This window comes from Oncorhynchus mykiss, chromosome 3 (genome assembly GCF_057628025.1).
Source record: "Oncorhynchus mykiss isolate SJ-2025 chromosome 3, ASM5762802v1, whole genome shotgun sequence".
Taxonomy (NCBI): domain Eukaryota; kingdom Metazoa; phylum Chordata; class Actinopteri; order Salmoniformes; family Salmonidae; genus Oncorhynchus; species Oncorhynchus mykiss.
In genome coordinates this window covers 5,671,353-5,698,049 of record NC_143024.1, presented here as the reverse complement: position 1 = coordinate 5,698,049, position 26,697 = coordinate 5,671,353, and the positions used below count along the sequence as shown (strand labels likewise).

At 46.4% G+C, this 26,697-nt stretch overlaps 1 protein-coding gene across 1 annotated transcript in view; it reads right to left on the bottom strand.

The window, feature by feature from the left end:
- Window positions 1-867: 867 nt before the first annotated feature.
- The window catches only part of LOC149984278 (CUB and sushi domain-containing protein 3-like), a 569,716-nt gene continuing 543,886 nt past the window's right edge, over window positions 868-26,697 (bottom strand). The window contains exons 64-72 of the mRNA XM_090219648.1: window positions 25,348-25,421; window positions 22,396-22,507; window positions 9,964-10,143; window positions 7,966-8,031; window positions 6,556-6,714; window positions 5,838-5,950; window positions 3,862-3,949; window positions 2,287-2,425; window positions 868-1,731 (exon numbers count right to left, since the gene is read on the bottom strand). Of these exons, the coding sequence (XP_090075774.1) occupies window positions 1,572-1,731; window positions 2,287-2,425; window positions 3,862-3,949; window positions 5,838-5,950; window positions 6,556-6,714; window positions 7,966-8,031; window positions 9,964-10,143; window positions 22,396-22,507; window positions 25,348-25,421 (1,091 nt within the window). The 3' untranslated portion in view covers window positions 868-1,571. The remainder of the gene's footprint in view (window positions 1,732-2,286; window positions 2,426-3,861; window positions 3,950-5,837; window positions 5,951-6,555; window positions 6,715-7,965; window positions 8,032-9,963; window positions 10,144-22,395; window positions 22,508-25,347; window positions 25,422-26,697) is intronic.

The window sequence follows — 26,697 nt, the reverse complement described above, 5'->3', positions numbered from 1 at the left end:
AAAGAACGAGGTTTCCCTGTCTCTCTCTCTCTCTCTGACATCACACAGTGTGGGTAAAGAACGAGGTTTCCCTGTCTCTCTCTCTCTGTCTGACATCACACAGTGTGGGTAAAGAACGAGACAGCAGATCACTTTGATCGACTCACGCTGAGAGGAACTTTTATGGATCAAATTAGATTCGCTTTAGCCAACATCCGCGGAGCTGATGTTCTGACGTGACGGAGGTGGAACTGCTTTGGAGCTGTCAGATCCACAAGCGGCTCCCGGCAGTACACCTTGTCATTGGCTGCACAGAGTCTCATTAAGAGAAATCCAAATCAGTCTTGTTTACAAGTTTGAACACTGACATGTGAGATATAATCTACACCTCGATAAAGGCTGATCGAAATCGTCATTATTTATTAGTTTTTGATGATTTTTTATAATTTTCAAAATAACCTACACTTTCAAGGTCAGAATTTCTAACGCGAGTGGAGGGGGGGGGGGGGGGGTGTAGCTTCGAGGACAATGATCACGAGAGCAACTGCTCTGCGATTTGACAGCTCCAACCTCCGACATCGCTAGAACATCAGCTACGTGGCTGTCTGGTATCGCCGGATAATGCTTGATCTGATTGAGGCCTTAAGTCTGAGACACGTTCTTAAATCAGATCCAGGGGAATTAAACCGAGCCATGCAGAGAGAGTGGATGTATACTACTACTACTACGACTACTGGGGGGGGGGGGGGGAGAACTAGCAGACAGACCTGGGTTCAAGTAAGAGTTGATACATTTGTATTGTATTGTTGTGATCAGACGAATGAGTCAACTCTATATGTATTTTAAATATGTCCTATAACATCAAATCAATCGATCGATATCATTTAAAATATTTTACAGTATTTGGGCTTTATTGAGCTTTACTTGTCGCAATTGAACCAAATAGAATAATCGCAAAAGGACAAACCCCCTCCACCACTCTGGGGCAGACTAGAGCAAAGGCTAAAGGAATTTGAATAGTTTTTGAACCCAGCTCTGATAACTTCCATCCGGAAAAGACTAGGGTTCCATTTGGTTGCCTTAACGATGCTCCATTGTTTGCGTTGACTGTTGCCTTAACGACGCTCCATTGTTTGCGTTGACTGGAGCGCAAACGACTCTTGTGTACCAACATGTCGGGAACGGGATTATTCACATAGCATCACTCTCAGAGCGCAGGTAGGATTAACTTCACCCAATCAGGTGAAGATGTATTTTAAAAAGAGGACCGTCTCATTCTGCTTGCTGACTCACCCCGTCCATCATCCACAACACGCACAACTCTTGTTCCTGAAGGTGTGCTTTGCCTTCCTGTTTCCCGAGGCTGTGCTGTGCCGTCTTCAGAAACTCGTTGCAGAGAGATATTATAAAAGACAAGATATCCATTTTTTTTTTTAAACCAAAAGAACTCTCGGGGAATTCCGTTCGTCAGACAGCATCAATAAACCACGGTGCAGTGTTGCATCAAACCAGTGCTGCATTTCTGAACAAGCTTTCCTGTTCGGCAAAAGCATCGTCAAACCCCGGTGCGTTTGGCACACACACACACATCTTCAAACCACAGTGCATACGGTGTTGAGGTTGGGGTCGAAGCGAACCACTTTCCCCTCCGCAGACTTGGTGTTGGTGTCGTACATGGGGTTCTCATACGTCGCCTGGCCGTTGTTGTTCTCGTGGACTGAACAGCCGGTGTACTGGGTCTGATCTGTTTTCCTACAATATAGAGTAGACACAGTACACACACACACACACACATCTGTCAATGAGACAATACTACATCATCAATCTACTGTACAGCTTCTGTTTTAAAGCGTCAACCACTTCTCAAATGTCAAGAACTTCTCTACGAACGGTGAAAACTTGAAATATGTTCCACTTCTATTCACACAACCAAACCAATATTAACAAGACGTGGTCCTGTGTGGCTTCCTGTACACTCACTGCACTGTGTGGCTTCCTGTACACTCACTGCACTGTGTGGCTTCCTGTACACTCACTGCACCGTGTGGCTTCCTGTACACTCACTGCACTGTGTGGCTTCCTGTACACTCACTGCACTGTGTGGCTTCCTGTACACTCACTGCACTGTGTGGCTTCCTGTACACTCACTGCACTGTGTGGCTTCCTGTACACTCACTGCACTGTGTGGCGTGGGAGAGAAGCCTCTGGTGTGGCATGTATTATTACTATTGGGTTACCGAAGCTACGTACCGTTGCCGAAGCTACGTACCGTTGCCGAAGCTACGTACCGTTGCCGAAGCTACGTACCGTTGTTTGTAGAGATAGAATCCCAGGCCTGCCAACACGAGGCCAAAGAAAGGTACCAGGATGGCTATGACCATAGAGCTGCTGTTGGAGACATGAGGAGGACCTGCAGTGGTGATGTTCATCTCTCTCACCTTCATACCTACATGGGGAACAAACCAGGAGCAGGAGGAGGAGGAGGAGGAAGAGGAGGAGCAGGATGAGGAGGAAGAGGAGGATGATAAGGAGGAAGAGGAGGAGGAAGAGGAGGAGGAGGAGGAAGAGGAGGAGGAGGAGGAGGAGGAGGAAGAGGAGGAGCAGGAGGAAGAGGAGGAGGATGATAAGGAGGAAGAGGAGGAGGAAGAGGAGGAGGAGGAGGAAGAGGAGGAGCAGGATGAGGAAGAGGAGGAGCAGGATGAGGAGGAGGAGGAGGAGGAAGAGGAGGAGGATGAAGAAGAGGAGGATGAAGAAGAGGAGGATGAAGAAGAGGAGGAGGAAGAGGAGGAAGAGGATGAGGAGGAAGAAGAGGAGGAGGAAGAGGATGAGGAGGAAGAAGAGGAGGAAGAGGAGGAGGAGGAAGAAGAGGAAGAGGAGGAGGAGGAAGAAGAGGAGGAGGAAGATGAGGAGGAGGATGATAAGGAGGAAGAGGAGGAGGAAGAGGAGGATGAGGAGGAAGAAGAGGAGGAAGAGGATGAGGAGGAAGAAGAGGAAGAGGAGGAGGAGGAAGAAGAGGAGGAGGAAGATGATGAGGAGGAGGATGATAAGGAGGAAGAGGAGGAGGAAGAGGAGGATGAGGATGAGGAAGATGAGGAAGAAGAGGAAGAGGAGGAGGAGGAAGAGGAAGAAAAGGATGAAGAAGAGGAAGAGGAGGAGTAGGAGGAGAATGAGGAAGAGGAGGAGGAGGAAGAGGATGAGGAAGAGGAAGAAGAGGCGGATGAGGAAGAGGATGAGGAGGAAGAGGATGAGGAGGAAGAGGATGAGGAGGAGGAGGAGGAAGAGGAGGAAGAGGAAGAAGAGGAAGAGGAGGATGAGGATGAGGAAGAGGAAGATGAAGAAGAGGAAGAGGAGGAGGAGGAGGAAGAGGAGGAGGAGGAGGAGGAAGAGGAGGAGGAGGAAGAGGAAGAGGAGGAGGATGAGGAAGAGAAGGAAGAGGAGGAGGAGGATGAGGAAGAGGAAGAGGAGGAGGAGGAAGAGGAGGAGAAGGAGGAGGAAGAGGAGGAGGAGGAAGAGGAGGAGGAGGAAGAGGATGAGGAAGAGGAAGAGGAGGAGGAAGACGAAGATGAAGAAGAGGAAGAGGAGGAGGAGGGTAGGAGGAGGAAGAAGAAGAGGAGGAAGTGGAGGAGGAAGAGGAGGAAGAGGAAGAAGAAGAAGAATTGGAAGAGAAGGGGGAGGAAGAGGAAGATGAATTGGAAGAGGAGGAGGAGGACGAACAGGAGGAACAGGAAGAGGAGGACGACACAATGTTGGTGGTTACAATTGTCAAATGTGTAATTGTTGTGATAAGATTGAGTAGTTCTAAATCCTACCTACCTAGTCTCTGCAGCCCGAACTGTCCATAGTCTTTCCCCTGTATGAAGCCTTGTTCTAAATCCTACCTACCTAGTCTCTGTAGCCCGAACTGTCCATAGTCTTTCCCCTGGATGAAGCCTTGGAATACATAACTGCCCCCGTCAGGTTCAGCTGAGACCTTTCACAGGAGATAAAAGAAAAACAGTGAACTTCTACGTTGTTCAGACATGTAAAACCCATCTCGTTGAAATGACTGAGTTACTGATGTCTTCTGTCAATAACTCCTTATTAGCGGTCTGTCTGCCACACAGTCCTACCATGTTACTGTCTGTCTGTCGTACAGTCCTACCATGTTAATGTCTGTCTGCGGTACAGTCCTGCCATGTTACTGTCTGTCTGCCACACAGACCTACCATGTTACTGTCTGTCTGCCACACAGTCCTACCATGTTACTGTCCGTCTGTCTGCCGTGCAGTCCTACCATTTTACTGTCTGTCTGCCGTACAGTCCTGCCATGTTACTGTCTGTCTGCCGTACAGTCCTACCATGTTACTGTCTGCCGTTCAGTCCTACCATGTTACTGTCAGTCTGTCTGCCGTTCAGTACCACCATGTTACTGTCTGTCTGCCGTTCAGTACTACCATGTTACTGTCTGTCTGCTGTACAGTCCTACCATGTTACTGTCTGTCTGCCGTGCAGTCCTACCAGTTTACTGTCTGTCTGCCGTTCAGTCCTACCATGTTACTGTCTGTCTGCCACACAGTCCTACCATGTTACTGTCTGTCTGCCATTCAGTACTACCATGTTACTGTCTGTCTGTCTGCCGTACAGTCCTACCATGTTACTGTCTGTCTGCCGTACAGTCCTACCATGTTACTGTCTGTCTGTCTGCCGTACAGTCCTACCATGTTACTGTTTGTCTGTCTGCCGTTCAGTACTACCATGTTACTGCCTGTCTGTCTGCCGTACAGTACTACCATGTTACTGTCTGTCTGCCGTTCAGTACTACCATGTTACTGTCTGTCTGCTGTACAGTCCTACCATGTTACTGTCTGTCTGCCGTGCAGTCCTACCATGTTACTGTCTGTCTGCCGTTCAGTCCTACCATGTTACTGTCTGTCTGCCACACAGTCCTACCATGTTACTGTCTGTCTGCCATTCAGTACTACCATGTTACTGTCTGTCTGTCTGCCGTACAGTCCTACCATGTTGCTGTCTGTCTGCTGTACAGTCCTACCATGTTACTGTCTGTCTGTCTGCCGTACAGTCCTACCATGTTGCTGTCTGTCTGCCGTACAGTCCTACCATGTTACTGTCCTTTAAAATTCTCAGTACTGTAGAGAAATTGGTTTATATTCCAATTCGACAGGCAGTTCTTCTGGATGTTTAACATATAGTCAAAGAAGCAAAGTTACGGAAGCCAAGAGAGGCACTAAACATAGTCAATATACGAACTGTTCAATACATCACAGAGAGTTGAATCATATAAACAGTCAATATACGAACTGTTCAATACATCACAGAGAGTTGAATCATATAAACAGTCAGTATACGAACTGTTCAATACATCACAGAGAGTTGAATCATATAAACAGTCAGTATACGAACTGTTCAATACATCACAGAGAGTTGAATCATATAAACAGTCAATATACGAACTGTTCAATACATCACAGAGAGTTGAATCATATAAACAGTCAGTATACGAACTGTTCAATACATCACAGAGAGTTGAATCATATAAACAGTCAGTATACGAACTGTTCAATACATCACAGAGAGTTGAATCACATAAACAGTCAATATACGAACTGTTCAATACATCACAGAGAGTTGAATCATATAAACAGTCAATATACGAACTGTTCAATACATCACAGAGAGTTGAATCATATAAACAATTTGCAACATCAGATTTGTTGAATCAATTGTTTTTGTAAACGTTACCATAGTGAAAACAGAGACTCCTGTGTTAGAAAAGTAACACACTGAAGGTCTTCCACAGTTATACTACAGTCGACAGCCTCCCCAGTATACCTGACTCTAGGGTATCCCAGGGTACTTACAAAACCATCCATAGCCCAGGTCTCCTCGGTAACCCGGCTATACGTGCTGTGGGCCAGGGCTTTCATGTGGTACAGCAGGAGCATTAACCTGGCCTCGCGGTTCTTATACACTCCTAGAGGAGAGGAGAGGAGAGGGAAGGGGAGGAGAGATGAGTGGAGAGGAGGGGAGAGGGAAGGGGAGGAGAGGAGAGAGGAGAGGAGAGAGGAGGGGAGGAGAGATGGGCAGAGGGAAGGGATAGGAGAGGAGGGGAAGAGGAGAGATGAGAGGAGAGGGGGGAGAGGCAAGGAGAGGAGAGGAGAGGAGAGGAGGAGAGATGATAGGAGGGGAGAGGGAAGGGAAGGGGAGGGGATAAGAGAGGGAAGGGAAGGGGAGGGGATAGGAGAGGAGAGGAGGGAAGGGAAGGGAAGGGAAGGGAAGGGGAGGGAAGGGAGGGGGAGGGAAGGGAAGGGAAGGGGAGGGAAGGGGAGAAGGAGAGGGAAGGGGAGAGGAGTCAGCACAAATTACAATAGACCTCTTTTCAACCAATTAGATTTCTGCCAGTAAACTGAGGAATATGCCAGTAAAAGTTACAACATGCATGTAACAACAACAACAACAACAACAACAACAACAACAACAACAACAACAACAACAACAACAACAACAACAACAACAACAACAACAACAACAACAACAACAACTAAAATCAGAAAAAGGTGACATGATAAACGGACTTACCAGAGAGCAGGAATTCCGCGTTGCTGTCGTTTAGCGTCGCGTTCACTATCCCCGTGCTGCTATTAAAATGAGTGACTGTCAAAGTCATCGGTTGTTTCTGACTCTTATAATCATAGGAGCCTCTCCAGATGAAATCAGGGGCGAAGACGTCATCAGGGACTGGAATACAGGACGTTATAAAGACCTCAGCGATACAGATCATTCATTATGTAGAGCCATATAAAACGTTAGGATTTATTTATTTCATTTGTTGTTGTTTTTCCCCTTCCATTTCTATGTCATGGAAAGAGCAGGTGTTCTTCATGTTTTATCCACTCAGTATGGATAACTACCATCAGTGGATATGGAACAATACCCTTTGTAAATTTACTGTATTCTTCTTATCATGTAAATGTACTGTATTCTTCTTCTCATGTAAAGTTACTGTATTCTTCTTACCATGTAAATTTACTGTATTCTTCTTACCATGTAAAGTTACTGCATTCTTCTTACCATGTAAATTTACTGCATTCTTCTTACCATGTAAATTTACTGCATTCTTCTTACCATGTAAATTTACTGCATTCTTCTTACCATGTAAAGTTACTGTATTATTCTTATCATGTAAAGTTACTGTATTCTTCTTACCATGTAAATTTACTGCATTCTTCTTACCATGTAAAGTTACTGCATTCTTCTTACCATGTAAAGTTACTGTATTATTCTTATCATGTAAAGTTACTGTATTCTTCTTATCATGTAAAGTTACTGTATTCTTCTTCTCATGTAAAGTTACTGTATTCTTCTTACCATGTAATTGTACTGTATTCTTCTTACCATGTAAAGTTACTGTATTCTTCTTACCATGTAATTGTACTGTATTATTCTTATCATGTAAAGTTACTGTATTCTTCTTATCATGTAAAGTTACTGTATTCTTCTTCTCATGTAAAGTTACTGTATTCTTCTTCTCATGTAAAGTTACTGTATTCTTCTTACCATGTAAAGTTACTGTATTCTTCTTACCATGTAATTGTACTGTATTATTCTTATCATGTAAAGTTACTGTATTCTTCTTATCATGTAAAGTTACTGTATTCTTCTTACCATGTAATTGTACTGTATTATTCTTATCATGTAAAGTTACTGTATTCTTCTTACCATGTAATTGTACTGTATTATTCTTACCATGTAAAGTTACTGTATTCTTCTTACCATGTAATTGTACTGTATTATTCTTATCATGTAAAGTTACTGTATTCTTCTTATCATGTAAAGTTACTGTATTCTTCTTCTCATGTAAAGTTACTGTATTCTTCTTACCATGCAAAGTTACTGTATTCTTCTTACCATGTAATTGTACTGTATTATTCTTATCATGTAAAGTTACTGTATTCTTCTTACCATGTAAAGTTACTGTATTCTTCTTACCGTGTATGTTGGGGCTTGGCGTTCCCTGTAAGGTTGTGGTAGGTTTCTCCGTCTGTTTGGAGCCCACTGGAAAGAAACATAGAATTATGTATCTCACAAATCGGCGCTGTTTTAGAGCACAGCAGTAACACCCTCGGGATGTTATCAAAAATAAACACTTTCATGACTGTGTTGCTAACACAGTAACTCTCCTTAATGTTGCTGAGCCTGCAAGGAAGATACATACTGTGTGTGTGTGTGTGTGTGTGTGTGTGTGTGTGGGTGCACATTTTACATCAGCTCTCAGAGAATAGAGTTTCTAACGCAACACAACATGACAGTTACTGAGATACAACGGCACCGCGGAAAATATGTAGACGCTTCTTCCAGGTGCTGTTTATGGCAGGAAGAGATTCTTTCCAGGTGCTGTTTATGGCAGGAAGAGATTCTTCCAGGTGCTGTTTATGGCAGGAAGAGATTCTTCTAGGTGCTGTTTATGGCAGGAAGAGATTCTTCTAGGTGCTGTTTATGGCAGGAAGAGATTCTTTCCAGGTGCTGTTTATGGCAGGAAGAGATTCTTTCCAGGTGCTGTTTATGGCAGGAAGAGATTCTTCCAGGTGCTGTTTATGGCAGGAAGAGATTCTTTCCAGGTGCTGTTTATGGCAGGAAGAGAGTCTTTCCAGGTGCTGTTTATGGCAGGAAGAGATTGTTTCCAGGTGCTGTTTATGGCAGGAAGAGATTCTTTCCAGGTGCTGTTTATGGCAGGAAGAGAGTCCTCCAGGTGCTGTTTATGGCAGGAAGAGATTCTTTCCAGGTGCTGTTTATGGCAGGAAGAGATTCTTTTCAGGTGCTGTTTATGGCAGGAAGAGATTCTTTCAGGTGCTGTTTATGGCAGGAAGAGATTCTTCCAGGTGCTGGTTATGGCAGAAAGAGATTCTTTCAGGTGCTGTTTATGGCAGGAAGAGTTTCTTTCAGGTGCTGTTTATGGCAGGAAGAGAGTCTTTCCAGGTGCTGTTTATGGCAGGAAGAGATTCTTCCAGGTGCTGTTTATGGCAGGAAGAGAGTCTTTCCAGGTGCTGTTTATGGCAGGAAGAGATTCTTCCCGTTGCTGCTGACGGCAGGAAGTAGCAACTGAGTATCAAAAACAACAGAATGTAAAAACCACCCACTTGGAAAGAAAACGATCAACCGCCAGTCTTTTTAAAAGTTGCGTGAGCTTTTTCACATTGTGTTTTTGGACCCTCAGTTCTGCCATAACCATCACCTTGAAGTTGTTTCAGATCAAATGTATATCAATGTCTACTCTCAAAACCAAGTCCTACCAGCTTAGTCCTTTTGACAGTCTGTCACCAGTCTATCACCACAGAACAATCAAAGTCATGGTCAGAGAATAAGCAGGGAGGTGAGATGTCTGTGACCTGGACCATCCAGCTGCTGTTTCAACCTGAGTACTCAGCTGTTGTTCCAGTCATAACCAGCTTTCTGTAGTACTTCTGTCCAGTCATAACCAGCTTTCTGTAGTACTTCTGTCCAGTCATAACCAGCTTTCTACAGTGCTTCTGTCCAGTCATAACCAGCTTTCTACAGTACTTCTGTTACAACCATAACCAGCTTTCTACAGTGCTTCTGTCCAGTCATAACCAGCTTTCTACAGTACTTCTGTTACAACCATAACCAGCTTTCTACAGTACTTCTGTCCAGTCATAACCAGCTTTCTACAGTATTTCTGTTCCAGTCATAACCAGCTTTCTACAGTACTTCTGTTCCAGCCATAACCAGCGTTCTACAGTACTTTTGTCCAGCCATAACCAGCTTTCTACAGTACTTCTGTCCAGCCATAACCAGCTTTCTACAGTACTTCTGTCCAGCCATAACCAGCTTTCTACAGTACTTATTTTTCACATTTAGATATCTATTGTATCTTCTCATCATTGCCATTGTATCTCAGTAACTGTCAAGTTGTGTTGGAAACATATATCACTATCATAGTATAAAACCAGATAGACTTCATTTCCTTACCTCTGCAGATGGGGACCTTACCGGTCCAGCTTCCATCAGACCTGCAGACCCTGTGTTCTGACCCCCCAGACAGGATGAAGCCAGGCTGGCAGGAGTAGAGCAGGGTGTAGCCATACGGAGCCAGCTCCATTCCAACCACGTCTGCATTGGGAGGGGACTTGGGCTGCTTACACGAATGGGCTGCAGAGAGAACACACACACAGAGAGTTAATCAGGGGCGTAAACAGGGAAACATATTACAGAGGCTTGTGAAAGTATTTACCACCCTTGGAATTTTCCCTATTTTCCCTATTTTGTTGGAACAAACAAGAAATAACACTAGAAAACTAAAAACTTGAGTGTGCATAATTATTCACCCCCTCAAAGTCAATACTTTGTAGAGCCAACTTTTGCAACAATTACAGCTGCAAGTCTCTTGGGGTATGTCTCTATAAGCTTGGCACATCTAGTCACTGGGATTTTTGCCCATTTTTTTTAATTTTACCTTTATTTTACTAGGCAAGTCAGTTAAGAACAAATTCTTATTTTCAATGACGGCCTAGGAACGAACAGGTTAACTGCCTGTTCAGGGGCAGAACGACAGATTTGTACCTTGTCAGCTCGGGGGTTTGAACTTGCAACCTTCCAGTTACTAGTCCAACGCTCTAACCACTAGGCTACCCTGCCGCCCCACGCATTCTTCAAGTCAAAACTGTTTCAGCTCCATCAAGTTGGATGGGTTCCGCTGGTGTACAGCAATCACTTTAAGTACCACAGATTCTCAATTGGATTGAGGTCTGAGCTTTGACTAGGCCATTCCAAGACATTTAAATGTTTCCCCTCCCCTTAAATCATTCGAGTGTTGCTTTAGCAGTATGCTTAGGGTCATTGTCCTGCTGGAAGGTGAACCTCCGTCTCAGTCTCAAATCGCTGAAAGACTGAAACAGGTTTCCCTTAAGAATTTCCCTGTATTTAGCACCATCCATCATTCCTTCAATTCTGACCAGTTTCCCAGTTCCTGCCGATGAAAAACATCCCCACAGCATGATGCTACCACCACAATGCTTCACTGTGGGGATGGTATTCTCGAGGAGATGAGAGGTGTTGGGTTTGCACCAGAAATAGCATTTTCCTTGATGGCCAAAAAGCTACATTTTTGTCTCATCTGACCAGAGTACCTTCTTCCATATGTCTGGGGTGTCTCCCACATGCCTTTTGGCGAACACCAAACGTGTTTTCTTATTTTCTTCTTTAAGCTTATTTTTTTTATTTTTTATCTTATGGACAGATATTACAATCTCCGCTGTGGAGCTTTGCAGCTCCTTCAGTATTATCTTTGGTCTCTTTGTTGCCTCTCTAATTAATTCCCTCTTTGCCTGGTCCGTGAGTCTTGGTGGGTGGTCCTCTCGTGGTAAGGTTTGTTGTGGTGACACAATCTTTCCATTTTAGAATAATGGATTTAACGGTGCTCCGTGGGATGTTCAAAGTTTCTGATATTTTTTTTATAACCCAACCGTGGTCTGTACTTCTCCACAACTTTGTCCCTGACCTGTTTGGAGAGCTCCTTGGTCTTCATGGTGCCGTTTGCTTGGTGGTGCCCCTTGCTTAGTGGTGTTGCAGACTCTGGGGACTTTCAGAACAGGATGTATATTTACAAGTCATGTGACACTTTGATTTCACACAGGTGGACTTTATTTAACTAATTATGTGAGTTCTGAAGGTAATTGGTTGCACCAGATCTTATTTAGGGGCTTCATAGCAAAGGGGGTGAATACATATACACGCACCAATTTTCAGTTTTTTTAATTTAATTAAATTTTTTAAACAGGTTATTTTTTCTAGTTCACTTCACCAATTTTTTGTCTGTCCATTACATTAAATCCAAATAAAACATCTATTTAAATTACAGGTTGTAATACAACAAAATAGGAAAAACACCAAGGGGGATGAACACTTTTGCAAGGCACTGTAGGTCAACACCAGGGATGGGCAACTTTGATGGGGTTGGATTCCACAAAATAACTGAACTCATCACGTGGATATTGGTTTGGGGGGGGGGGGGGGTAGATCATGTATAGACGACATGGACTCAGAGAAGCAGGGTTTCCTGGGGGTGCGTATCCCTGATAATGAAGCAATCAGTGTTTGTATTAGCAGGCGTCTCAGGGTTTTTCTGCTTGGCCTAAAGCAAGTTGTTGGTCAACTGAGAGAGCAGTAGATAGGCTGCCTCCCAAATAGAACACTATTCCCTATATAGTGTACTACTTTAGATCAGGGCCCAAATGGCACCTTATGCCCTATATAGTGCACTACTTTTCATCAGGGTCCATAAGGCTCTATCTGCCTCCCCATCAGGACTGTGAACAAAGACTGGCTGCAGTGTTTATACAATACCAGACTGCTTTGAAGATATCCTGAATCTACTAAACTAATGAGTTGAAGATATCCTGAATCTACTAAACTAATGAGTTGAAGGTATCCTGAATCTACTAAACTAATGAGTTGAAGATATCCTGAACCTACTAAACTAATGAGTTGAAGATATCCTGAATCTACTAAACTAATGTGTGTTACGGTGCGTGAATGAGGACCCAAAAGCGAATTAACGTAAACAGAGCTTCTTTAATAACAAAACAAAACGTAGGCTCAGATGGACCGGCAGGTTCCGACAGGACAGGACAAGGTTGCAGCAAACATGACGATAGTCTGGTTCAGGCATGAACAACACAAACAAGAATCCGACAAGGACAGGAGCAGGAACAGAGAGAGATATAGAGACCTAATCAGAGGGAAAAAGGGAACAGGTGGGAAAAGGGGTGACGAGGTAGTTAGGAGGAGACAAGGCACAGCTGGGGAAAAGAGGGGGAGAAAAGGTAACCTAACAACGACCAGCAGAGGGAGACAGGGTGAAGGGAAAGGACAGAAACAAGACACAACATGACAGTACATGACAGTACCCCCCCACTCACCGAGCGCCTCCTGGCGCACTCGAGGAGGAAACCTGGCGGCAACGGAGGAAATCATCGATCAGCGCACGGTCCAGCACGTCCCGAGAGGGAACCCAACTCCTCTCCTCAGGACCGTACCCCTCCCAATCTACTAGGTACTGATGACCACGGCCCCGAGGACGCATGTCCAAAATCCTAAGGACCCTGTAGATGGGTGCGCCCTCGACAAGGATGGGGGGGGGGGGGGGAAGACGAGCGGGGGCGCGAAGAACGGGCTTGATACAGGAGACATGGAAGACCGGGTGGACGCGACGAAGGTATCGCGGAAGAAGAAGTCGAACTGCGACAGGATTAATGACCTGAGAAATACGGAACGGACCAATGAACCGCGGGGTCAACTTGCGAGAAGTGGTCTTAAGGGGAAGGTTCTGAGTGGAGAGCCAAACTCTCTGACCGCGACAATATCTAGGACTCTTAGTTCTACGCTTATTAGCAGCCCTCACAGTCTGCGCCCTATAACGGCAAAGTGCAGACCTGACCCTCTTCCAGGTGCGCTCGCAACGTTGGACAAAAGCCTGAGCGGAGGGGACGCTGGACTCGGCGAACTGAGATGAGAACAGCGGAGGCTGGTACCCGAGGCTACTCTGAAAAGGAGATAGCCCGGTCGCAGACGAAGGAAGCGAGTTGTGGGCGTATTCTGCCCAGGGGAGCTGTTCTGACCAAGACGCAGGGTTGCGAAAAGAAAGACTGCGTAAGATGCGACCAATAGTCTGATTGGCCCGTTCTGCTTGACCGTTAGACTGGGGGTGAAAGCCGGAAGAGAGACTGACGGAAGCCCCAATCAAACGGCAAAACTCCCTCCAAAATTGAGACGTGAATTGCGGACCTCTGTCCGAAACGACGTCTGACGGAAAGCCATGAATTCTGAAAACATTCTCGATGATGATTTGTGCCGTCTCCTTAGCAGAAGGAAGCTTAGCAAGGGGAATAAAATGAGCCGCCTTAGAGAACCTGTCGACAACCGTAAGAATAACAGTCTTCCCCGCTGACGAAGGCAGTCCGGTGACAAAATCTAAGGCGATGTGAGACCACGGTCGAGAGGGAATGGGAAGCGGCCTGAGACGGCCGGCAGGAGGAGAGTTACCGGACTTAGTCTGCGCGCAGACCGAACAAGCAGCCACGAAGCGACGCGTGTCATGCTCCCGGGTGGGCCACCAAAAGCGCTGGCGAATGGAAGCAAGCGTACCCCGAACGCCAGGGTGGCCGGCTAACTTGGCAGAGTGAGCCCACTGAAGAACGGCCAGACGAGTAGGAACGGGAACGAAAAGAAGGTTCCTGGGACAAGCGCGCGGCGACGGAGTTTGAGTGAGTGCTTGCTTTACGTGCCTCTCAATTCCCCAGACAGTCAACCCGACAACACGCCCCTCAGGGAGAATCCCCTCGGGGTCAGTGGAGGCTACTGAAGAACTGAAGAGACGAGATAAAGCATCAGGCTTGGTGTTCTTAGATCCCGGACGATAAGAAATCACGAACTCGAAACGAGCGAAAAACAGCGCCCAGCGCGCCTGACGCGCATTAAGTCGTTTGGCAGAACGGATGTACTCAAGGTTCCTATGGTCAGTCCAAACGACAAAAGGAACGGTCGCCCCCTCCAACCACTGTCGCCATTCGCCTAGGGCTAAGCGGATGGCGAGCAGTTCGCGGTTTCCCACATCATAGTTACGTTCCGACGGCGACAGGCGATGAGAAAAATACGCGCAAGGGTGGACCTTGTCGTCAGAGAAGGAGCGCTGAGAAAGAATGGCTCCCACGCCCACCTCTGACGCGTCAACCTCGACAATGAACTGTCTAGAGACGTCAGGTGTAACAAGGATAGGTGCGGATGTAAAACGATTCTTGAGGAGATCAAAAGCTCCCTGGGCGGAAACGGACCACTTAAAGCACGTCTTGACAGAAGTAAGGGCTGTGAGAGGAGCTGCCACCTGACCGAAATTACGGATGAAACGACGATAGAAGTTCGCAAAGCCGAGAAAGCGCTGCAGCTCGACGCGTGACTTAGGGACGGGCCAATCAATGACAGCTTGGACCTTAGCGGGATCCATCTTAATGCCTTCAGCGGAAATAACAGAACCGAGAAATGTGACGGAGGAGGCATGAAAAGAGCACTTCTCAGCCTTCACAAAAAGACAATTCTCTAAAAGGCGCTGGAGGACACGTCGAACGTGCTGAACATGAATCTGGAGTGACGGTGAAAAAATCAGGATATCGTCAAGGTAAACGAAAACAAAGATGTTCAGCATGTCTCTCAGGACATCATTGACTAATGCCTGAAAGACAGCTGGAGCGTTAGCGAGGCCGAAAGGAAGAACCCGGTATTCAAAGTGCCCTAACGGAGTGTTAAACGCCGTCTTCCACTCGTCCCCCTCCCTGATGCGCACGAGATGGTAAGCGTTACGAAGGTCCAACTTAGTGAAAAACCTGGCTCCCTGCAGGATCTCGAAGGCTGAAGACATAAGAGGAAGCGGATAACGATTCTTCACTGTTATGTCATTCAGCCCTCGATAATCTATGCAGGGGCGCAGGGACCCGTCCTTCTTCTTAACAAAAAAAAACCCCGCTCCGGCGGGAGAGGAGGAGGGGACTATGGTACCGGCGGCAAGAGCTACAGACAAATAATCTTCGAGAGCCTTACGTTCGGGAGCCGACAGAGAGTATAGTCTACCCCGGGGGGGAGTGGTTCCCGGAAGGAGATCAATACTACAATCATACGACCGGTGTGGAGGAAGAGAGGTGGCCCTGGACCGACTGAACACCGTGCGCAGATCGTGATATTCCTCCGGCACCCCTGTCAAATCACCAGGCTCCTCCTGTGAAGAAGAGACAGAGGAAACAGGAGGGATAGCAGACATTAAACATTTCACATGACAAGAGACGTTCCAGGAGAGGATAGAATTACTAGACCAATTAATGGAAGGATTATGACAAACTAGCCAGGGATGGCCCAAAACAACAGGTGTAAAAGGTGAACGAAAAATTAAAAAAGAAATGGTTTCGCTATGATTACCAGAAACAGTGAGGGTTAAAGGTAGCGTCTCACGCTGAATCCTGGGGAGAGGACTACCATCCAGGGCGAACAAGGCCGTGGACTCCCTTAACTGTCTGAGAGGAATGTCATGTTCCCGAGCCCAGGTCTCGTCCATAAAACAGCCCTCCGCCCCAGAGTCTATTAAGGCACTGCAGGAAGCTGACGAACCGGTCCAGCGTAGATGGACCGCCAAGGTAGTGCAGGATCTTGAAGGAGAGACAGGAGTAGTAGCGCTCACCAGTAGCCCTCCGCTTACTGATGAGCTCTGGCTTTTACTGGACATGAAGTGACAAAATGACCAGCAGAACCGCAATAGAGACAGAGGCGGTTGGTGATTCTCCGTTCCCTCTCCTTAGTCGAGATGCGGATACCTCCCAGCTGCATAGGCTCAGCACCCGAGCCGGCAGAGGAAGATGGTAGTGATGCGGAGAGGGGGGCAACGGAGAACGCGAGCTCCTTTCCACGAGCTCGGTGACGAAGATCAACCCGTCGCTCAATGCGAATAGCGAGTTCAATCAAGGAATCCACGCTGGAAGGAACCTCCCGGGAGAGAATCTCATCCTTTACCTCTGCGCGGAGACCCTCCAGAAAACGAGCGAGCAAAGCCGGCTCGTTCCAGCCACTGGAGGCAGCAAGAGTGCGAAACTCAATAGTAGTAGTCTGTTAGTAGTAGTAGTCTGTTATGGATCGATTACCCTGACATAGGGAAGACAGGGCCCTGGAAGCCTCCTCCCCAAAAACAGATTGATCAAAAACCCGTATCATCTCCTCCTTAAAGTCCTGATACTGGTTAGTACACTCAGCCCTTGCCTCCCAGATTGCCGTGCCCCACTCACGAGCCCGTCCAGTAAGGAGAGATATGACGTAGGCGACACGAGCAGTGCTCCTGGAGTAAGTGTTGGGCTGGAGAGAAAACACAATATCACACTGGGTGAGGAACGAGCGGCATTCAGTGGGCTCTCCAGAGTAACACGGCGGGTTATTGATTCTGGGCTCCGGAGATTCGAAAGCCCTGGAAGTGGCCGGTGGATCGAGGCGGAGATGGTGAACCTGTTCTGTGAGGTTGGAGACTTGGGTGGCCAGGGTCTCAACGGCATGCCGAGCAGCAGACAATTCCTGCTTGTGTCTGCCTAGCATCGCTCCCTGGATCTCGACGGCTGAGTGGAGAGGATCCGAAGTCGCTGGGTCCATTCTTGGTCGGATTCTTCTGTTACGGTGCGTGAGTGAGGACCCAAAAGCGAATTAACGTAAACAGAGCTTCTTTAATAACAAAACAAAACGTAGGCTCAGATGGACCGGCAGGTTCCGACAGGACAGGACAAGGTTGCAGCAAACATGACGATAGTCTGGTTCAGGCATGAACAACACAAACAAGAATCCGACAAGGACAGGAGCAGGAACAGAGAGAGATATAGAGACCTAATCAGAGGGAAAAAGGGAACAGGTGGGAAAAGGGGTGACGAGGTAGTTAGGAGGAGACAAGGCACAGCTGGGGAAAAGAGGGGGAGAAAAGGTAACCTAACAACGACCAGCAGAGGGAGACAGGGTGAAGGGAAAGGACAGAAACAAGACACAACATGACAGTACATGACATGTGTTGAAGATATCCTGAATCTACTAAACTAATGAGTTGAAGATATCCTGAATCTACTAAACGAATGAGTTGAAGATATGAGTTCATGACAGAGTCACAGCAGTGAATTGGCCCTTCATGTTGTTTTAGTGACAGTCACAACAGTGAATTGGCCCTTCATGTTGTTTTAGTGACAGAGTCACAACAAGTGAATTGGCCCTTCGTGTTGTTTTAGTGACAGAGTCACAACAGTGAATTGGCCCTTCATGTTGTTTTAGTGACAGAGTCACAACAGTGAATTGGCCCTTCGTGTTGTTTTAGTGACAGAGTCACAACAGTGAATTGGCCCTTCCTGTTGTTTTAGTGACAGAGTCACAACAGTGAATTGGCCCTTCCTGTTGTTTTAGTGACAGAGTCACAACAGTGAATTGGCCCTTCATGTTGTTTTAGTGACAGAGTCACAACAGTGAATTGGCCCTTCATGTTGTTTTAGTGACAGAGTCACAACAGTGAATTGGCCCTTCATGTTGTTTTAGTGACAGAGTCAAAACAGTGAATTGGCCCTTCATGTTGTTTTAGTGACATTAACTCTAATAGAAAACAGGGAGGAGGAGAGGGCTGTGTGCTGCTCCATCACAGAGAGAAGATGGAGGAGGGAATGAGGGAGGAGGAGAGAGGAGGAGAGGGAGGAGGAGAGGGCTGTGTGCTGCTCCATCACAGAGAGAAGATGGAGGAGGTAATGAGGGAGGAGGAGAGAGGAGGAGAGGGAGGAGGAGAGGGCTGTGTGCTGCTCCATCACAGAGAGAAGATGGAGGAGGGAATGGAGGAGGGAATGAGGGAGGAGGAGGGAGAAAGACAGTCTCAGTCTCTCTCTCAGTGTCTCAGTCTCTCTCTCTGTGTCTCTCTCTGTCTCTCTCTGTGTCTCTCTCTGTGTCTCTCTCTCTCTGTATCTCTCTCTGTCTCTCTCTGTCTCTGTCTCTCTCTGTGTCTCTCTGTCTCTGTGTCTCTCTCTCTCTCGCTGTCTCTCTGTGTGTCTCTGTGTGTGTCTCTCTGTGTGTCTCTCTATGTGTGTCTCACTCTGTGTGTCTCTCTCTCTGTGTCTCTCTCTCTGTGTCTCTCTCTCTGTCTCTCTCTCTCTGTGTCTGTCTCTCTGTCTCTCTCTCTCTCTCTGTGTCTCTCTGTGTATCTCTGTGTGTCTCTCTCTCTCTCTCTATCCCCTCTTCATCTCTCCCTCCCCCCATCTTTCTCTCCCCCCTCTCTTCCCCTTCCTCTCTCCCTCGGAGAGAGCTGGTCCAGACCATGGACTGACTTTGTGATTTTAATATGATGCTGAGAGTAGATGAAATGAGAGGCTGTGGCTGTCTTCAGCTGCAGGACGGCTCCCACACAGACATGAGTAAGAGGGGGACGTTAGGGAGGTGGAGGGAGGACCAGGACCAGACAGGACAGGACCAGACAGGACAGGGGCACACAGGAGCAGACAGGACAGGAGCAGACAGGACCGGAGAAGACAGGAGCAGACAGGACAGGAACACACAGGACCAGACAGGACAGGAACACACAGGACCAGACAGGACAGGACCAGACAGGAGCAGACAGGACAAGAGCAGACAGGACAGGAGCAGACAGGAGCAGACAGGACAGGAACACACAGGACCAGACAGGACAGGAGCACACAGGAGCAGCCAGGACAGGACCAGACAGGACAGGACCAGACAGGACAGGACCAGACAGGACCAGACAGGACAGGACCAGACAGGACAGGAGCAGCCAGGACAGGACCAGACAGGACAGGACCAGACAGGACCAGACAGGACAGAACCAGACAGGACAGGACCAGCCAGGACAGGACCAGCCAGGACAGGACCAGCCAGGACAGGACCAGACAGGACCAGACAGGACAGGACCAGACAGGACAGGAGCAGCCAGGACAGGACCAGACAGGACAGGACCAGACAGGACAGGACCACACCACATGGCAGTGCAGTAGACAGATCAGACAGACCACTGAGATACTGTACATAAATAACCACACAGGCACACCATTGGGGTACGGCTGGAGGATACAGACGTTGTATTAGCTAACAAAGCAATTTTTCCATCAAAGTGTAATTCCAATGGGAACTCTGTCTAGGGGAGTAGTTATGATAATAGTGATTATGAAATATAATTTTCATCAGCAATAAATCATTATCCTATGCAAATGTGTACAGTAGTAATGTTTCCTTTTAACGTTGGATGAATAAGTGTAAATAGCAGGCACTTATCACTCTTAAAATACTAACGTTGAATTCATCAGTCGCGTGTTTACTCCACATGTGATGTGGCGGATCCCAGAGGAAAAGCCCCTCTGGCATAGGGAAACTGACAGCGATTGGCCAGGCAACATTCTACACACTTCATAGGGAAACTGACAGCGATTGGCCAGGCAACATTCTACACACTTCATAGGGAAACTGACAGCGATTGGCCAGGCAACATTCTACACACTTCATAGGGAAACTGACAGCGATTGGCCAGGCAACATTCTACACACTTCATAGGGAAACTGAAAGCGATTGGCCAGGCAACATTCTACACACTTCATAGGGAAACTGAAAGTGATTGGCCAGGCAACATTCTACACACTTCATAGGGAAACAGATAGTGATTGGCCAGGCAACATTCTACACACTTCATAGGGAAACTGAAAGTGATTGGCCAGGCAACATTCTACACACTTCATAGGGAAACTGAAAGCGATTGGCCAGGCAACATTCTACACACTTCATAGGGAAACTGACAGCGATTGGCCAGGCAACATTCTACACACTTCATAGGGAAACTGAAAGCGATTGGCCAGGCAACATTCTACACACTTCATAGGGAAACTGAAAGTGATTGGCCAGGCAACATTCTACACACTTCATAGGGAAACAGATAGTGATTGGCCAGGCAACATTCTACACACTTCATAGGGAAACTGACAGCGATTGGCCAGGCAACATTCTACACACTTCATAGGGAAACTGACAGTGATTGGCCAGGCAACATTCTACACACTTCATAGGGAAACTAACAGTGATTGGCCAGGCAACATTCTACACACTTCATAGGGAAACTGACAGTGATTGGCCAGGCAACATTCTACACACTTCATAGGGAAACTGACAGCGATTGGCAAGGCAACATTCTACACTTCATAGGGAAACTGACAGCGATTGGCCAGGCAACATTCTACACACTTCATAGGGAAACAGATAGTGATTGGCCAGGCAACATTCTACACACTTCATAGGGAAACAGATAGTGATTGGCCAGGCAACATTCTACACACTTCATAGGGAAACTGACAGTGATTGGCCAGGCAACATTCTACACACTTCATAGGGAAACTGACAGCGATTGGCAAGGCAACATTCTACACACTTCATAGGGAAACTGACAGTGATTGGCCAGGCAACATTCTACACACTTCATAGGGAAACTGACATTGATTGGCCAGGCAACATTCTACACACTTCATAGGGAAACTGACAGTGATTGGCCAGGCAACATTCTACACACTTCATAGGGAAACTGACAGCGATTGGCAAGGCAACATTCTACACTTCATAGGGAAACTGACAGCGATTGGCCAGGCAACATTCTACACACTTCATAGGGAAACAGATAGTGATTGGCCAGGCAACATTCTACACACTTCATAGGGAAACAGATAGTGATTGGCCAGGCAACATTCTACACACTTCATAGGGAAACTGACAGCGATTGGCCAGGCAACATTCTACACACTTCATAGGGAAACTGACAGCGATTGGCAAGGCAACATTCTACACACTTCATAGGGAAACTGACAGCGATTGGCCAGGCAACATTCTACACACTTCATAGGGAAACTGACAGCGATTGGCCAGGCAACATTCTACACACTTAATAGGGAAACTGACAGGGATTGGCCAGGCAACATTCTACACACTTCATAGGGAAACTGACAGCGATTGGCCAGGCAACATTCTACACACTTCATAGGGAAACTGACAACGATTGGCCCGGCAACATTCTACACACTTCATAGGGAAACTGAAAGTGATTGGCCAGGCAACATTCTACACACTTCATAGGGAAACTGACAGCGATTGGCCAGGCAACATTCTACACACTTCATAGGGAAACTGACAGCGATTGGCCAGGCAACATTCTACACACTTCATAGGGAAACTGACAGCGATTGGCTCGGCAACATTCTAAACACTTCATAGGGAAACTGACAGCGATTGGCCAGACAACATTCTACACACTTCATAGGGAAACTGACAACGATTGGCCCGGCAACATTCTACACACTTCAGGCTACACTACACATCAGTAATCATGTCAACAACACTTCACTGGCAGACACACTCATAATGGCATGGTGTTGATTGCAGAGTGGAGCAGGAGATGTGAAGTGGAGAGGAGGGAGGACGGAGAAGAGAGGAGAGAGGAGAGGGGATAGAGGACTGAGGAAGAGGAGAGAGGATAGAAGATAGAGGATAGAGGACTGAGGAAGAGGAGAGAAGAGAGAGGAAAGAGCAAAGAGAGGGAAGAGCAGAGAGACGAGAGAGGAGAGGGGACTGCAGAAGAGGAGAGAGGAGGGGGAACTGAGGAATAGGAGAGGGGAGAGAGGAGAGGGGATAGGAAGAGGAGAGAGGAGGGGGAACTGAGGAATAGGAGAGGGGAGAGAGGAGAGCGGACTGAGGAAGAGGAGAGGGGACTGAAGAATAAGAGAGGGGAGAGAGGAGAGTGGAGAGGTGGAGGGAGAAGAGAGACAGACAAGAAGAGGTCAGGAGAGGAAGATGACAGAGGAAGAGATAAGGAGAGCTCACGGATGCATGTTGGCTGAGAGCCGCTCCAGGTGAGGTCAGACAGGCAGAGTCGGGTGGTGGAACCCTGGAGTAGGTGGCCCTGCTGGCACTGGAACTCCACCTTACTGCCCACCTGGTTCAGAGAGACAGACAGACAGACATTACTAAACTCCACCTTACTGCCCACCTGGTTCAGAGAGACAGACAGACATTACTAAACTCCACCTTACTGTCCACCTGGTTCAGAGAGACAGACAGACATTACTAAACTCCACCTTACTGTCCACCTGGTTCAGAGAGACAGACAGACAGACAGATCTTACACCACACCTGGTTCAGACAGACAGACAGACAGACATTACTAAACTCCACCTTACTGACCACCTGGTTCAGACAGACAGACATTGCTAAACTCCACCTTACTGCCCACCTGGTTCAGACAGACAGAACCAGGTTCAGAGAGACAGACATTACTAAACCCCTTACTGCCCACCTGGTTCAGAGAGACAGACATTACTAAACTCCACCTTACTGCCCACCTGGTTCAGAGAGACAGACATTACTAAACTCCACCTTACTGCCCACCTGGTTCAGAGAGACAGACAGACATTACTAACTCAGAGAGACAGACAGACAGATATTACTAAACTCCTTACTGCCCACCTGGTTCAGACAGACAGGCAGAACTAAACCCCTTACTGCCCACCTGGTTCAGAGAGACAGACAGACAGACATTACTAAACTCCACCTTACTGCCCACCTGGTTCAGAGAGACAGACAGACAGACATTACTAAACTCCACCTTACTGCCCACCTGGTTCAGAGAGACAGACATTACTAAACCTCTTATTGCCCACCTGGTTCAGAGAGACAGACAGACAGACATTACTAAACTCCACCTTACTGCCCACCTGGTTTAGAGAGACAGACATTACTAAACCCCTTATTGCCCACCTGGTTCAGACAGACAGACATTACTAAACTCCTTACTGCTCACCTGGTTCAAAGAGACAGACAGACATTACTAAACCCCTTACTGCCCACCTGGTTCAGAGAGACAGACAGACAGACAGACATTACTAAACTCCACCTTACTGCCCACCTGGTTCAGAGAGACAGACATTACTAAACCTCTTATTGCCCACCTGGTTCAGAGAGACAGACAGACAGATATTACTAAACTCCACCTTACTGCCCACCTGGTTCAGAGAGACAGACAGACAGACATTACTAAACTCCACCTTACTGCCCACCAATCATGGCCGGTTGTGATACAGCCTGGAATCGAACCAGGGTCTGTAGTGACGCCTCTAGCACTGAGATGCAGTGCCTTAGACCGCTGCGCCACTCAGGAGCCCCCGAATACTTTTTAGGATGAGTCCAGTTAAGTCTAATTAACCCCAAAAGACAGTTTAGTCTAATTAACCCCCAAAAGACAGATAAGTCTAATTAACCCCAAAAGACAGTTAAGTCTAATTAACCTCTAAAGACAGTTAAGTCTAATTAACCTCAAAGACAGTTAAGTCTAATTAACCTCCAAAAGACAGTTAAGTCTAATTAACCCCCAAAAGACAGTTAAGTCTAATTAACCCCAAAAGACAGTTAAGTCTAATTAACCTCCAAAAGACAGTTAAGTCTAATTAACCTCCAAAAGACAGTTAAGTCTAATTAACCTCAAAGACAGTTAAGTCTAATTAACCCCAAAAGACAGTTAAGTCTAATTAACCCCCAAAAGACAGTTAAGTCTAATTAACCTCAAATACAGTTAAGTCTAATTAACCCCCAAAAGACAGTTAAGTCTAATTAACCACAAAAGACAGTTAAGTCTAATTAACCTCTAAAGACAGTTAAGTCTAATTAACCTCTAAAGACAGTTAAGTCTAATTAACCCCAAAAGACAGTTTAGTCTAATTAACCTCTAAAGACTGTTTGTTTTTAGCAAATTGCATCACTATTGGAAATGTGTGTAAAGCATATTTGTGTGAGAGCGAGAGAGACATACAGAGAGAGGGAGAGAGAGGGAGAGAGAGCGACAGAGAGAGAGACACAGAGACAGAGAGAGAGAGAGAGACAGAGAGAGAGAGAGAGACAGAGAGACAGAGAGATACACAGAGAGACAGAGAGAGAGACAGAGAGAGAGAGAGACAGAGAGAGAGAGAGAGACAGAGAGATACACAGAGAGACAGAGAGAGAGACAGAGAGAGAGAGAGAGAGAGACAGAGAGAGAGAGAGAGAGACAGAGAGACAGAGAGATACACCGAGAGACAGCGAGAGAGACAGAGAGAGAGAGAGAGAGACAGAGAGAGAGAGAGACAGAGAGAGACAGAGAGACAGAGAGAGAGAGAGAGAGACTGCCTTGCGCCAATATAACATCATCCAACAGAATACAAGATGATTCCAATCCAGACACATTTAGATCTTCCAGCTGGTGGGTTGGACTGTGGTTTCACATATCATCACATCTCCGTACAGTTTCAGTACAGTCAGTTCACACACGCTCCCAGTCCAACATACTGCACCCTCAGAACCGGATTCAACCTTAAACCAGTAATCTATCATCGTTGGTCCAGTACAGTCTCAGTCCAACATACTGCACCCTCAGAACCAGACAGTTTTAAACCTTAAACCAGTACTCTATCATCGTTGGTACAGTACAGTCTCAGTCCAACATACGGCACCCTCAGAACCAGACAGTTTTAAACCTTAAACCAGTACTCTATCATCGTTGGTACAGTACAGTCTCAGTCCAACATACTGTACTGGGGTTCAAAATGGTCACCACTTTCTTTGGTAAAAAGCTGAGGGATTGGGGCAGGAGAAATGTAACCACTCTCAAATTCATAGACAGAGCTATGGATGCAAGGATTGACCGTCTATGAGTTTTTTAAATTATAGTTTTAACCATGGGGGATGTACCCATCCCAGATTGCCACTTTAAAGGTATCTAGAAGGGAACAGTCCTTTCAACCGTACCTTGAACCCCAGGCTGATGTTCATGGAGCCGTATTCAGGTGTTCCTGGGTTCTCACAGGTCGTCCTGGATGGTTCTAGAAGGACATAATCACAATCACCCTGGGTTACTATCATGAGGATGAGTCTGTCATATCTACGGAAGCATACTTTGTAGAGTCTCTTAAAGATATGGGGGGCCGATTCAGACCCGATTCAGACCCGATTCAGACTTGATTCAGACCTGATTCAGACCCGATTTAGACCCGATTCAGACCAGATTCAGACCCGATTCAGACCCGATTCAGACCAGATTCAGACCCGATTCAGACCCGATTCAGACCAGATTCAGACCCGATTCAGACCCGATTCAGACCCGAGTCAGACCCGATTCAGACCCGATTCAGACCCAATTCAGACCAGATTCAGACCCGATTCAGACCAGATTCAGACCCGATTCAGACCCGATTCAGACCCGATTCAGTTGTTACAGTGTGAGGCTACCTATAGACTGTAGTTGTTACAGTATGATGTTGTTACCTATAGACTGTAGCTGTTACAGTATGATGTTGTTACCTATAGACTGTAGCTGTTACAGTATGTTGTTACCTGTAGACTGTAGCTGTTACAGTATGATGTTACCTATAGACTGTAGCTGTGACAGTATGATGTTGTTACCTGTAGACTGTAGCTGTTACAGTATGATGTTGTTACCTATAGACTGTAGCTGTGACAGTATGATGTTGTTACCTATAGACTGTAGCTGTGAAAGTATGATGTTGTTACCTATAGACTGTAGCTGTGACAGTATGATGTTGTTACCTATAGACTGTAGTTGTTACAGTATGATGTTGTTACCTATAGACTGTAGTTGTTACAGTATGGTGTTGTTAACTGTAGACTGTAGTTGTTACAGTATGATGTTGTTACCTATAGACTGTAGTTGTTACAGTATGATGTTGTTACCTGTAGACTGTAGCTGTTACAGTATGATGCTGTTACCTATAGATTGTAGTTGTTACAGTATGTTGTTACCTATAGACTGTAGCTGTTACAGTATGATGTTGTTACCTATAGACTGTAGCTGTTACAGTATGATGTTACCTATTGACTGTAGTTGTGACAGTATGTTGTTACCTATAGACTGCAGCTGTTACAGTATGATGTTACCTATAGACTGTAGTTGTGACAGTATGTTGTTACCTATAGACTGTAGCTGTTACAGTATGTTGTTACCTATAGACTGTAGTTGTTACAGTATGATGTTGTTACCTATAGACTGAAGCTGTTACAGTATGATGTTGTTACCTATAGACTATAGCTGTTACAGTATGATGTTACCTATAGACTGTAGTTGTTACAGTATGATGTTGT